Below are 12890 nucleotides of genomic sequence, written 5' to 3'. Positions count from 1 at the left end.
AACCATTTCATAATGTAAATGTTTATCAAACCATCATATCACATATCTTAAATATATACAATCTCTCCATTTTCTTTGTATAAAATATAAAAAGAGATAATTTAGAAAAGAAAATGTATATATAGGTTATATAAAATGAAATGTCTTGCTTTTTGGATAGCCAAATGGTATGTCAACATACTTCTTAGTATCCTGAAGAGACATTTATAGTAGATGATGACATATATTTTTGTAACTTTCTTTGACAGTGTGTCTTTTATCCATCAATATAGCCACATCCTTAAACTTTTTCTGAAGCATATTTTTCAGTTTTTTTAAGAGTTGTTAAATCTCAAATCTTGAGAGACATACAATTGATAAAATTTTGTTAGTAAAGAAAACACTTCAAAACCCACATTGTCTTGCAGCAATGGATACTTTAAAATGTTAATTTCAGTAATGTGTATTAAAATAAATTGTTCTCAAAATAAAGATTTTGTTTTCCTTATCTAAACAAAAATTAAGTCTCTAAATTTAGAGAAACTCTAAACTTCAGTTGAACTTTAGATTGGAAATCATTCTCAGAAGCCTATGGAAACATTATAAGCATTACTGATTTTGATTTAACCTAAAATGTATATTTTATTGAAAATGTAATATAGATCCTGTTTGTGATATTCTTTCCTTATGAGTATTTCACAAGAAGTTTAACAAGAGAGAAGGACTAATATTGTTATATGTTAAACAAAAATAGTCATAATTATAAAAAATAAAATAAAGAGAAGGAAGGTTTAAGTGAGAATGCTTCAATCCCGCCTAGAAGAAGGAACAAAGTAATTGATTGCTTCGAATATACACAATAAAATGTGCACAAGAGACAGGTTCATTGGTTTATACTTGCACCCTTTTAGAAGTCTGAAGCTGGGGGGATGTCATAATAGCAATGTCACCCTGTTCTATAGGAAATTCAAGGTCAGCCAATGATATATGGCCTGACTCTGTCTTTCTAGAACCAGATGTACACAAAATTCTCATAATATGTCAATAAATCTTGTAAATTATTGTTTTCATTTTATCTTTCTCTTAAGGAACAGCCTGTAAGAACTGGAAGATGAAAGCTCCGATCCCACATTTGATTCTCTTATATGCTACTTTCACTCAGAGTCTGAAGGTTGTGACTAAAAGAGGTTCTGGTAAGAAGTGCCTATTTTTCTCATCTTATGCAGACTGTGACATGTACATGTGTTATTTCTGAGAGTCTGAGAAGTGTAAGGAATCTATGCTATGTAGACACCATAGGTATATCAGAGAATAGTGAAGGGTATTAAAAGGCAGTTATAAAAGTGTGAGTATGTGAAAATTAAAGTGGTTTATACTGTTGAGATGAATTAGAATTGTGAATAAGTTCTACACCAAAAGTTTCATTCAGAATCCATTAAACAGTGTGATTTTTAATGCTCTCTTGTAGAGTATCACTTTTAATGGAACATTATTGTGTATTATTTCATCTTACTTCTTAATACTATTATTTCCTTAACAACTATGTCTATAATGAATTCTTTTAAGGGATGTTTTGCTGACTCACTTAGAAGGATTTACAGTAAAAATGGTGTCATTTAAGAAAAGGACATGGCGTTTCACCTAATATTTTTGCAAGGGAAAAAGAGTAGAACAGTAATGCAAAGCAGAAGTGACTCAATTAGTGTTGAAACTCAAACAATTTGCATGTCATTATGCGTGCTTAGTTTCTAGTTGTCTATTCAAAATTGGAGTTAGAGAGTAATATAATGCTCAAGTGAATACACATTGATGTGAATTTCTGTCTAGTAAGCTATTGATATGCTTTATCATTGCCATTTTCCCACATGGCATGGCATTATAGACATTTTGAAGGTACAGCTTTTAGGCATAAAGGGAGAATAGAGGAACTGAGTTTAGCTGCCCCAGCTCTAGTGTGCTCCCTGTGCAGTCTCCAGAGACAAATCAAAGATTGAGGTGAGTCTCAGAAGGTTACTCTGTTATGATACTATGATTTGGAATAGTGTAGAATCTGCCTCATATTGATAGGCTAGTGGAAACTGCCACCTGTAGAGGAAGTGGCCAATAGTTCTGCTTTCAAGAACCCCTTCTGCAGATAAAAGTTTGAAGAGAAACTGGGGAAAGATATGTGTGTAGGTAGATTCAGTGCATGTTTGCTTTATTGAGCCTATTATGCACCCTGCAACATTTTGGTAATGTTACTTTTAGATGTCATTGGAGCGTGATATGATTGTAGGAATTGTAGAAAAATAATGTTTGTAGTTTTGCACTTTATTTCATCTATTATTTTGTGGTAATTTTTAAATGCAAGTAAACTGTAAGGTGAGATTATCATTGTTGATTAAATCTTAAAAGCTTCATTTTCTGGTTATTATATCTCATTACATACAACTGCTTTTTAAATTTCTTTCTGCATATGTCAGATTATGATTTATTGAAATGCAAATGTGACCTTTTCTCTTCTTAAAATACTGGTGACAGGTCTATACTATATTAGTTCTTCTTTAGCAGCAAGAATTTCTTTGTTTTTAATCAAAGTGGAACTTCCTATATTTGAGAAACTAGGAGCTGATCAAGAAATGGGGTACAACTAGACAATTCATATCTCTTGCTTTTAGACTTTGAAAAAATTACATTATCTCAAATGTAAACTTTATTTTAATAATATAAATCTAAGTTAGGAGACTGTTATTTAGATGATGTCCCAAGTTAAACTGGTATTCTCATATTTTCACTCTTCAGTTTATGAATGAAGTTGTCACATACCTACTTCTTACCTCTCAAATCAAATATGTCTTTATATAATTATATAAAACAACAAATAGGGTAAATGAAACAATTTAAATTGAGACTGATTCTTCCCAATGCGCATGTAAAAACTCAATGAATGTGAATCTGTTCAGCTAGGTTTGAGGTAGTAAGTGTAAAACTTGAGAGTCAATATTTTTTCATATACTTTCCTTGCTTTCAGTCATTTTCACTATGTTTGTTACCATAGTTTCTTGAGAGAAACAGGTATGTAGCTTACTGAATAGAATCATTACTGATTTCCATAGATCAAAACAGGAGTTACCTAGGCATGTTCATCTTAAAAGATGAAGGGCTTAATTTTCACACCTATCATAAATGACAAAACCATAAGCACTGAGGCCTGAGAATCTGAATCAATTTTTGAAGCTTGATCTAGTGTATTAAGCAAGAGTCTTGTTGTTATTTAGCATTTTGTTGTGATTTTATAGATCTTTCACAAGTTTGATAATGATTATTCAAATTCCAATGCTTTTCAACTGTATGTTACTGGATATTATATTGAATTCACTGTGACCACAAGTAAATGTAGATAATTTAATAATTACACATGCATTATATTTAAAATATGCAAAACATGACTAAAATACACAGTGTAATGCTCAGTTTTATGGCATGGTAATTGTGTGTAGTGTTTACTTCAGACTAATACATATGGTCATTTCATAAAAATTTAGAAGGAAGAATTTGCTTCTCATTAGCAAATCTAATTGCAAAGCATTAGGAGGTCTTATACAAATGGAGATACAGTACTTTTATCACCTCAACTTACACCCCCATTGCAAATATTTAAGGAGCAAACCAAATTTATTAAGGTGCTTATATTATTATAGCTTTCTGGATTCAAATATTCAAATTACCAATTCATGTTTCATTTTACATAATCATTCCTAGTATGTGTATGCTATGATAAATAGGGATTGAGTCTGGCCTTTTACATAGTAGTCTAAGGTTGTACATACATTGATAATCGAGAATATAAATGTGTGGTGTCACAGCAAATTTAGTAAATAAATATTTGAGTGTCTTTCAATTGTTGAATATTTGTACAAAATCATATAAAGCACATTCTTGCTTTAAGATGCCTCGTATCTCAACCAATGTAGCTTAACCTTCCTGCTTGTCTTACCTTACAGTTCTCTATTCCATTCACTACCTCTCCATCTCTCCTCTACTCTAGGTCCCAATTCTATTCCACTCTCATCTTCTTCTCTACTATTCTTTCCTGGGATCCTTTGCCCTCAATTTCATACCCCATCTTCTTCACTCTCTCCATCTCTTTGCCCCCTTCTTCTTTTATTTTAGTGTAGTTTGTCGGTCTTTGTCAAACTGATTTAACCAGTCTTGGTTATGCTTAGCAAGTGGTCTGTCAGTGAAATATATCTCAATCCCCATACCTACCTAGTATTTTTAACTATAAAAATACTATAATTTTTTGTTTAGAAATATAAAGCCCCCGAACATGTTCTTTGCTAATATATAAAACAAAAAAACAACAAATCAAATAGGGTTCATTGATATAACATTTTGTTTTATATTTCCAGTAAGTTGTATTTTGTTATTAGCTTTATTACTTCTTTGAGAATTTTATATGATGTATTTTCATCTTATTCACCTGTTTCCCAACTTCTACCAGATCTACTTCACATTTCCTGCCCATTTCACTTTGTGTCATTTTTATTTTTTGAACCCCTTCAAGTCATGGAAATATCTTTATAAGTGAATTATTAAGGGGATCAGTTAGAAAGTGAAAAATGGAGCTTGTAAGTGACAAGTGATTTTTAACATTCAATGAAGATGAAGTAGGACCAAGCAAACAAAACTGAAGTATTTAACAAAAACTGCATGTGAGTTTGATTCTAAACACTTAATCCTAGCACCAGCTTGATCTGCATAGTGACTTCTAGGACAATGGGGCTACACAGCAAACCTGCTGGGAGGGGGGAAGGGAGAGGAAGAGAGAGGGGGAAAAGAAGAGAGAGGAGAGAGACAGATACAGACAGAAAGTTTCAGAGAGACAGAGAGAAAGAGACACAGAGACACAGATATAGAGATAGACACACAGAGAGAAAGACAGAGACACACACACACACACAGAGCCACATAGAGAGACACACAGACTGAGAGAGACACACACAGAGACAGAAAGACACAGAAAGACACACACACAGAGATAGAAAGACACAGAGAGAGACACACACACAGATAGAGAGAAATACACAGAGAGAGACACAGACAGAAAAACAGAGAGAGACACAGACAGAGAGACATAGACAAAGAGAGGGACGCAGACAAGAAGAGACAGAGAGAGACACAGAGACAGACAGAGAGAGTCAGAGAGACAGAGAGTCAGAGAGAGACATAGAGCTTGTTTTTATTTATTAAAAGGAGATTATTATAATATACTGTTTAAGACTAGTGGAGTATTAAAGGGAAAGATAAAAATTCAGGATAATCAACACCTAGTGCATGTTAGGGGTTTATATGAAGACAACGAACTTTTACAAACCATAAGTGTTTCTGAAGTTTTGGAATATAGTCCACAATCTGCTAGAAAGAAGGAGAAGTGCCTCTTTGGATATTCCTGTAATGGAGTTTTACTGGATTTCATACTGGTTTAAAGTGATACTGGTGTCATTGTGCTGAGATTTTGGTTTTGATAATAACACTCAGAAGTTGCCATCTTGTAAAGAGAATAGCTCTTGATGACAGACACATGAAAAGTTAAGTATAGGAAAAACTCATAATTATTAGAGCATATAGAGGGGAAGAAGTGACTATGTTACATAAATGAAAAAGTTCATATTATTCTAGAGAAGATTAACGATACATAAAAATTCCCTAGAGCAGTAAGCTGTTACACAGTAAGAGGATTGCTGCAGGGATTTGATCTTCTCTTCATTCTAGGACCTGCCAAGGGACACCTGTTTGTGTGAAATGATTTAGAAGAAATTCTGTCTGACAGCAAGTGGAGGACATGCCTCAAGAGGTTAATTAAAACTACAGAATTTAGGTCCAGATAATTTCTAAAAGTAAGCAGTAGATAAATAACCAAAGACACAGTTTAGGTTCTAAGTCCTGTGTTTATTTATGGATCTCTGTTTCTTTAATTAATAGACATCACACTACTAAAGAAGTATAATTTTACTGAATAGAAAGACAAGGCCACATGGGGGTACTTCTAACTCGTACCAATATGATTTATGTGTATTAGTTCCCTTGGGCATTTCTGTAAGTCAATGAACTCAAGTCTACATGATTAAGAGACAACCTAGTCCCCTCAGCATCTGCCTTTTACTATGTTACCATGTGTTTATCTTCAGTTTGTCAACTATATCAACAAGCATGAGACATTTCTCTTTATTTTTATTTGGGAGAGTTTGTAAAACCAAATTCTGAGCCTTCCCTTGTTTTTGTAAGCTCAAAATGTGGAATAATTATTTATTGGAAAAAAAATCTCTTACAACTTTTTTTTACTTTTAAAATTCCAGCATGAGATGAGATGTAGCATAAGTGCATCTGAGATAATGCCTTTAGTTACAATAAGTCTAACAAATAGAGAACCTGGTACCTAACTAACCAGAAGCCCATTCAGTTTTATTATCTGATATACCTTTGAATCTCACTGCCAACTTAATTTTCTTTGTAAATGAGATTTATGTAATTGTGATAGATTAATGCCAATTGTGGGGAATTATGCATGTTCATGTCCAGTTTGGACGGATAAGATAAAAGAACACTTTCCAGTTAACTAAGATTTCAGGGATGTACTATTTCAAGTTAATAAACACATAACTTTAAATGTTCCTCCACTGTCATAGCTCTTCTGACTTTCTTGTCATGTTCTCTCTGTTATAAACACTATGAGTTATTCTGGGTATTCTGAGACAATCCAGGACAATCCCCGGAGTAATTAATTAATTCTTTAATGTCATCAAATGCACAAATGTCTCCTTCTTTAGGTACTATAACATTGTAGCCACAGGCTTTAGGGATAAGGATGGAAACATATTTCTACAGACATTATTTGATTTCTTGCAATGAATAATTTACTAATTCAAGCACATATTGAACAACACATTACTGAAATAGATTGGAGACTAGAAGGGAGTAGCCACGCAGAAAGCAGATAGAAACAGGAGAAATAGGAACAAATACATTGTATAGTTTTGCTAAATGGGTCATAAGATCCTGAGGTCCCTGTGGAGAAAAGGGAGTCTTGTAGAATGAGAAGGTTAGGAAAGGAATGTCAGAGGAAGAGGAAGATAAGGGGACTATGAAGGAGGAAAACAGCAAGCAGACACTAATGATCCTTAAAATTATGGCATATGTAACTTATAACTTCATTCCACAAAATGATTTTAAAAACAGACATTTTCCCTTTCATTAGCTTGAAAAAGATATCCATCCTTTTCAAGGAAGGGAAACGAAAAATAGACACTAAAATGACTTTCTGAATCAAAGTAACAGCCATGAGAATACAGAAGATAGAAGATAGAAGACAGAAATTTTTGAACTCATAATCCATTGAGCTCGATGATCGGTTAGATTTAGGATGTTAGAAAGAAAGTAGTAAAGGAAATCGTTCTGTAATGGAAGGATTGTGATTCTCAATCATACTAGAGGTCTCTGAAGCAGAGAAACTAGAAATGACCACTTATTTAAAGGGAACAATAAGAAGATAAAAAGAAACAATGGGATATAATGTGAAGGTATATCATGTTCCACAAGGGATTTTGAATTTTATCTTATAGGGAAATGTTTTACCTTAGTGTTTAATTATTTTAAATCCATTCTGTAATAAATTTAGGGAATAGAATGATGACCTACCTACTATGCTCTTTTCTTTATATAAGATGAAGTTACTTGTTGTCTATGTAATGAGGCTGGCCACATCTGTATAAGGCCAACAGGAAAGCTGCCTTTACACAGAAAGAAAGCCACAACAGAGTACAATATAATTTTAGACACCTAATCCTCCCTGTTAACAAGGCTGGTAGGATTTATGAGTGTCTCATAAAGAACTCGATGAAAATCATAGTGAGATTCATTGAGAGCCAGAAAAGGAATCAAAGGGAATGAGAAAATATGATCCTGAAGGAGAATTAATAATATCAGGTAGATATTTGGCACAGATTATGAACTAATTCTGAGAAGATATATTGATGGTGTTGCCAAAAGCAAAGGGAGGAATGACTGTTTATTCAGACAAAGAGATGGAATAAGTTTAGTTGCAGCAGTATGAGCAGCATCAGTGGGAACATTGAGCTGATGAATTATTGACCCGAAGGTCCTGTGGTTGCTATGACAAATTATAACAAAGAGGGTTACTTAAATCAATAGAAATCAATTGTTTCACAACTTGGTAAACCAGACTTCTGAAGTCAACAACCATATTTGTAAAGGTTTGAAGACTCCCTGGGTGAATCCTTCATCTGGTTTCCTAGATTCTGTAGGCTTCAGTTGAACCTTGGTTTGTGGATTTCATTACACCTTTACACAGCCTTCTTCTGATTTTCTCCCCTAAGTGATTTTAGTATTTACTTTTAAGAATTCACAATGTTTATCTTGAAATAATTTATCACATTAGCAAATGGACTGCCAGATCAAGGGCATGTTCTCAGTTATGAGCTGCCATATCTTTGAGAAGAGAGCATTTTCCATGAGACTATAAAAGTCAAGGCAATAGGTGTAGATTTTGTTTATCTTCATATCCAGTGTAGTATGATGGAATAAAACCATCTAGAAAATGCATGCAGCCAAGAGAAGACAGAAAGGAAATGAAAAAGATCAACTGACCTTGAAGAGGCTGTAAGACAAAGAGCAGCCTGCCATAGAAAGTAATGAAAAGAAAGATTGAAGAGGAATAAGAAAAATTCCCAGAAACCAAGAGAGGAAAAATCTTCAAAATTACAAATTCATTTAAATTTTGGGTTAACTGTGATAGTGAAAATAAATTACTAAATAAAAATTTAGGAGAAGCTGAAGGCTGAGAGGAAAAGGAATCAGAAAACAGTTGAGGTAGTGTATTTTTATATTTATTATTTTGAGTATTTCATATAGGGATCCTGCATTTACATGACTTTCCCCTCTCTATTCTTTTTTCAACTCCCCCTTACAAACTTCTCAAATTCATGCACATTTGCAAACATGTCTATTAGAAAAATTATTATATAAAAGGCTACTTTGTTTTAAATGCTTGTTATGATTTAGAACATAGAATGCTTTTTCCTATTTATATAAAACAAATGTAAAATTTAATAATTTGTCAATATTTATGTGAATTGTACAACTGAAAAAAATGTCTTTCCAGTCAAAATGTGTTTTACCCAAATTGAAGTATGTGTGATATATAATAAACCTGAAACAGGGTAATACTAATCTGAATTAAATCCCTTTAGTTCACACAAAGAAACATCTATACTTAATCCTCATGTTCTCTATAACCTGTTGACAAGTTATTTGTACAGAAAACTGATACTGGCATTCCAGTTTTCATCTATAAAATCCACCGAAAACACCTGTCTTTACTTATTTTTCCAGACGTAATTCAGCTTGATTTGTGAATATCATGAAATTTAGAGTGTTGCAAACAAAAGCACTGGGCTTTCAATCCAGATCCTATTAAGTCTTGTTTACTGAAACAAACCTGTGAATCTATCAAATCTTGTGTTTCTTATTTATAAAACAGCCATTTCCATCCGTAACATCATCAAGACAAAGGATGATTAATTGTTTTGCTAATATAACAAGCACTTTCAACATGGACTGAGTGATACACAAATGTCTCTTTTGTTCTGCAACATATTCTGTATGTTTACAAAATGGTTGTCTTAGTCAGGGTTTCTATTCCTGCACAAACATCATGACCAAGAAGCAAGTTGGGGAGGAAAGGGTTTATTTGGCTTACACTTCCATACTGCTGTTCATCACCAAAGGAAGTCAGGACTGGAACTCAAGCAGGTCAGGAAGCAGGAGCTGATGCAGAGGCCATGGAGGGATGTTTTTTACTGGCTTGCTTCCCCTGGCTTGCTCAGCCTGCTCTCTTATAGAACCCAAGACTACCAGCCCAGAGATGGTCCCACCCACAAGGGGCCTTTCCCCCTTGATCACTAATTGAGAAAATGCCTTACAGTTGGATCTCATGGAGGCATTTCCTCAACTGAAGCTCCTTTCTCTGTGATAACTCCAACTGTGTCAAGTTGACACAAAACTAGCCAGTACAATTGTAAAAAAATAAGAACAAACAAACAACAACAACAACAAAAATACCATTGAGATAAACAGGATTTGGAACACACATCAGTACTTGAGTTCATTCCTGGTTGCTTCTTACGTGTTTTACAGTTTGCTTTACAGCTTGTGTTACCAACAGGCACTAGATCATATGAGTTTAAAACAAAAAGGTTCACTTAAAGGAAAACATGAATGGTGGTTTGCACTAAAAAAGCACATTGTTGTATCACCAAATTCCTTTGTCTTATAGGCATATTTGACATACAGGCCTTTATCTCAGCACTGGGGAGGCAAGGGTAGGTGGATCACTGAGTTCAAGGACAAGCTGGGCTAAATAGTGAGTTCCAGGCCAATGCAAGTTACACAGTGAGACCCTATGTCAAAAATTTTCCTTGTGGGTTTTCAATGTATCTCTATGTAAAAGTGACTATGCCATTTCAAAATAATAAATTATGTTTTAATTCTTTTAAAAAGCTATTTAAGACAAATTTCCTGTGGTAGACTTATGATCTTTTGTGATACCTATACACTGGAAGTGTTGACTGAAGAGAAAGATTGTAGGTAACATTACTAAGTTTTAATATCTTTAGGGCTATATACAAAGATATTTTTAGATAGATTCACTGAGTCTCGTCTCTAAATATTTCTCACACTGGTTGTTTTCTATATTTTACTAACTACATTATAATATTTCCTATTTAGGTTTGTTATATTGATTTATTTTTCTCTCAAATGTGCATTGCAATTACTTCATGCTTCCTGTGTGCTGTAAATATAATGTGTATAAATAGTAATGGAAAATAAGATTTATATATGTCAAGAAAACTTTTCTGTATGCTAATGGACTCCTTATTTTCTCTTGGAATGTATTTCATACTAGAGAAAAAGGCTACTAGGGTTATTTCAGTTTTTCTACTAAGCATATTTTGCAAAGTAAATGGACTCTTCAATGCCATCTTGTGGTTTTTTTGGCATTGAAAAATCCAGCAATAATCACAAAACCACAAAAAACAAATACATGTGGGAAAACTTTTTCCATGAATTACTGCTCAGAAATTAATCTGATTCTAACCTATTATAAATGCTTTTCTCCAATTTCATTAATTTCTATTAACTCCGTATTTTATGTTATAGTGTAATATACATTTTAGTGAGAGTTTTAAAGGTGCCGTCAAAGTTCTATACTTTTATGACATTGAGGTTACATCATTGTTCTTATTTTTGAAATTAACCTATATTACATCTTAAGGCATACTAATTTGTATCCTCTTTGGTCAGATGTAAAATTATGTCAAGTATATTTGTGTTATACACTATTAAAAGTCATTTTAAAATATCACTTCCATCTAAAGCATTCCACTTCCTATATTTATTTCATAACATTTTTTTAAAACAACAAATTTCTCTTTGTGTAGCCTGAGCTGCCTTGGAATTTGCCATTTCTTCTGTTTCTGAAATAAAAACAACAACTTTTTGTTTTAATGGTTCAAGTATGAAAATTTGATGAATATGTAATCTTTACTTGCTAATAAAAATAAGAATCATTGGTAGATTTGAAAAGATGAAGAATCTTTATGAACAGTGCTGAAATTCCTTTCTTACAATTTCCTGCTATATACTAGACCATGTCTTCAGTAAAACATGAGAGCACTTGAGAACAGAAAAGCCAAATGTAAGGAACTACTCACAAGGCAACATTACCCCCCCCCCCAAAAAAAATGTTGTTATCTCAAAGAGGAAAACTGAAGAGAAATTCTTGGATAAAAATATTTTAAATAAACCTCTAGTCAAGTACTGTGATTCCCCTGCAGGCTTACAGCAGGCAGGGAAAAGGGTTCAGGGTGAGGTAAGAATGGAACTCAGCTCAGTCTAATTTTATTGTAACTGGTGCTGCACCGGGACTTCTAGGGTATGGGCAACAGAATTTTTCAGCAGTATTTATGCACATAACAATTTTGGATAAAGTGTATTCAGATAACAATTAATCCAGTCCCACTTACACAATTTAAGGGATGTTTACATTGACGTTCTTTACAAAGTCCAGTTGGCTTATTTCACCAGAATGGGTACTGTGGGCTCAGAGGTAGTGCCCAGGATTTAGGGTCTAGGGAGCTTGACTGAGGTGAAACATAGTGCCTGTGAGAGTCAGGATTATCCTGGACCTAAGACAATAAAGAAGTCACCTAGGTTGTTGTGAAGCACAAGTGACATCCGTCAGAAAGATGATTTTTATGGACTAAAAGGTAATGCTCCAGGTTTTAAGGGGAAAGGGTCTGAGCTAAGTAAATTCTGCAGAAACAGACAAAACCTGGCTCTTCAGACAGCAAAAGATCACCAGGATGTTAAATGATGTCATTACTGACATTTCAGGAAGAACAGCTGCACACCTCATTCCACTGAAGACTTAAGCTGAGTGTTTAAATTTCCTGGCTGCTCCAGTGCTTATCTGTGTGTACAAGACCTTTTTGTCCTCCACAGTCAGATGTAGTGGTACACACTTGTAATGTCACTACATTAGAGGCTGAGTCAGGAGGATTGCTTTGAAGTGGAGGCCATTGTTGCCTTGTTGCCTATGTTATTATCTTGAGTCCACCCTGGACTACCACAAGAGTAGGAAGGGGAGGAAGTAGTTATAATATATATTTATATATCTAAATTTTAAAAAGATTATATTTACAAATCTTGAACACATAATGTATAGGAATGTGTTTATTTTTACACTATTTAAGGTTTAATTTATGGAAAAAAATTCAGAAGAAAAGAAAAAAATCACTTGGTTTTGTATACAAGTCTAAGTGAGCATTTACTGTAGACTTTGCTATTAAGTG

The 12890-nt window shown here is 33.7% G+C and overlaps 1 protein-coding gene across 1 annotated transcript in view; it reads left to right on the top strand.

Moving 5' to 3' along the window:
• Positions 1-12890, top strand: part of Il1rapl1 (interleukin 1 receptor accessory protein-like 1) — a 1375012-nt gene that overhangs the window by 224623 nt on the left and 1137499 nt on the right. The window contains exon 2 of the mRNA NM_001160403.2: positions 1068-1172. Coding sequence (NP_001153875.1) covers positions 1091-1172 — 82 coding nt within the window. The 5' untranslated portion in view covers positions 1068-1090. The remainder of the gene's footprint in view (positions 1-1067; positions 1173-12890) is intronic.

This window comes from Mus musculus, chromosome X (assembly GCF_000001635.26).
Source record: "Mus musculus strain C57BL/6J chromosome X, GRCm38.p6 C57BL/6J".
Taxonomy (NCBI): domain Eukaryota; kingdom Metazoa; phylum Chordata; class Mammalia; order Rodentia; family Muridae; genus Mus; species Mus musculus.
Note: the sequence above shows the minus strand (reverse complement) of the source record. Positions and strands in the feature narration are given on the sequence as shown.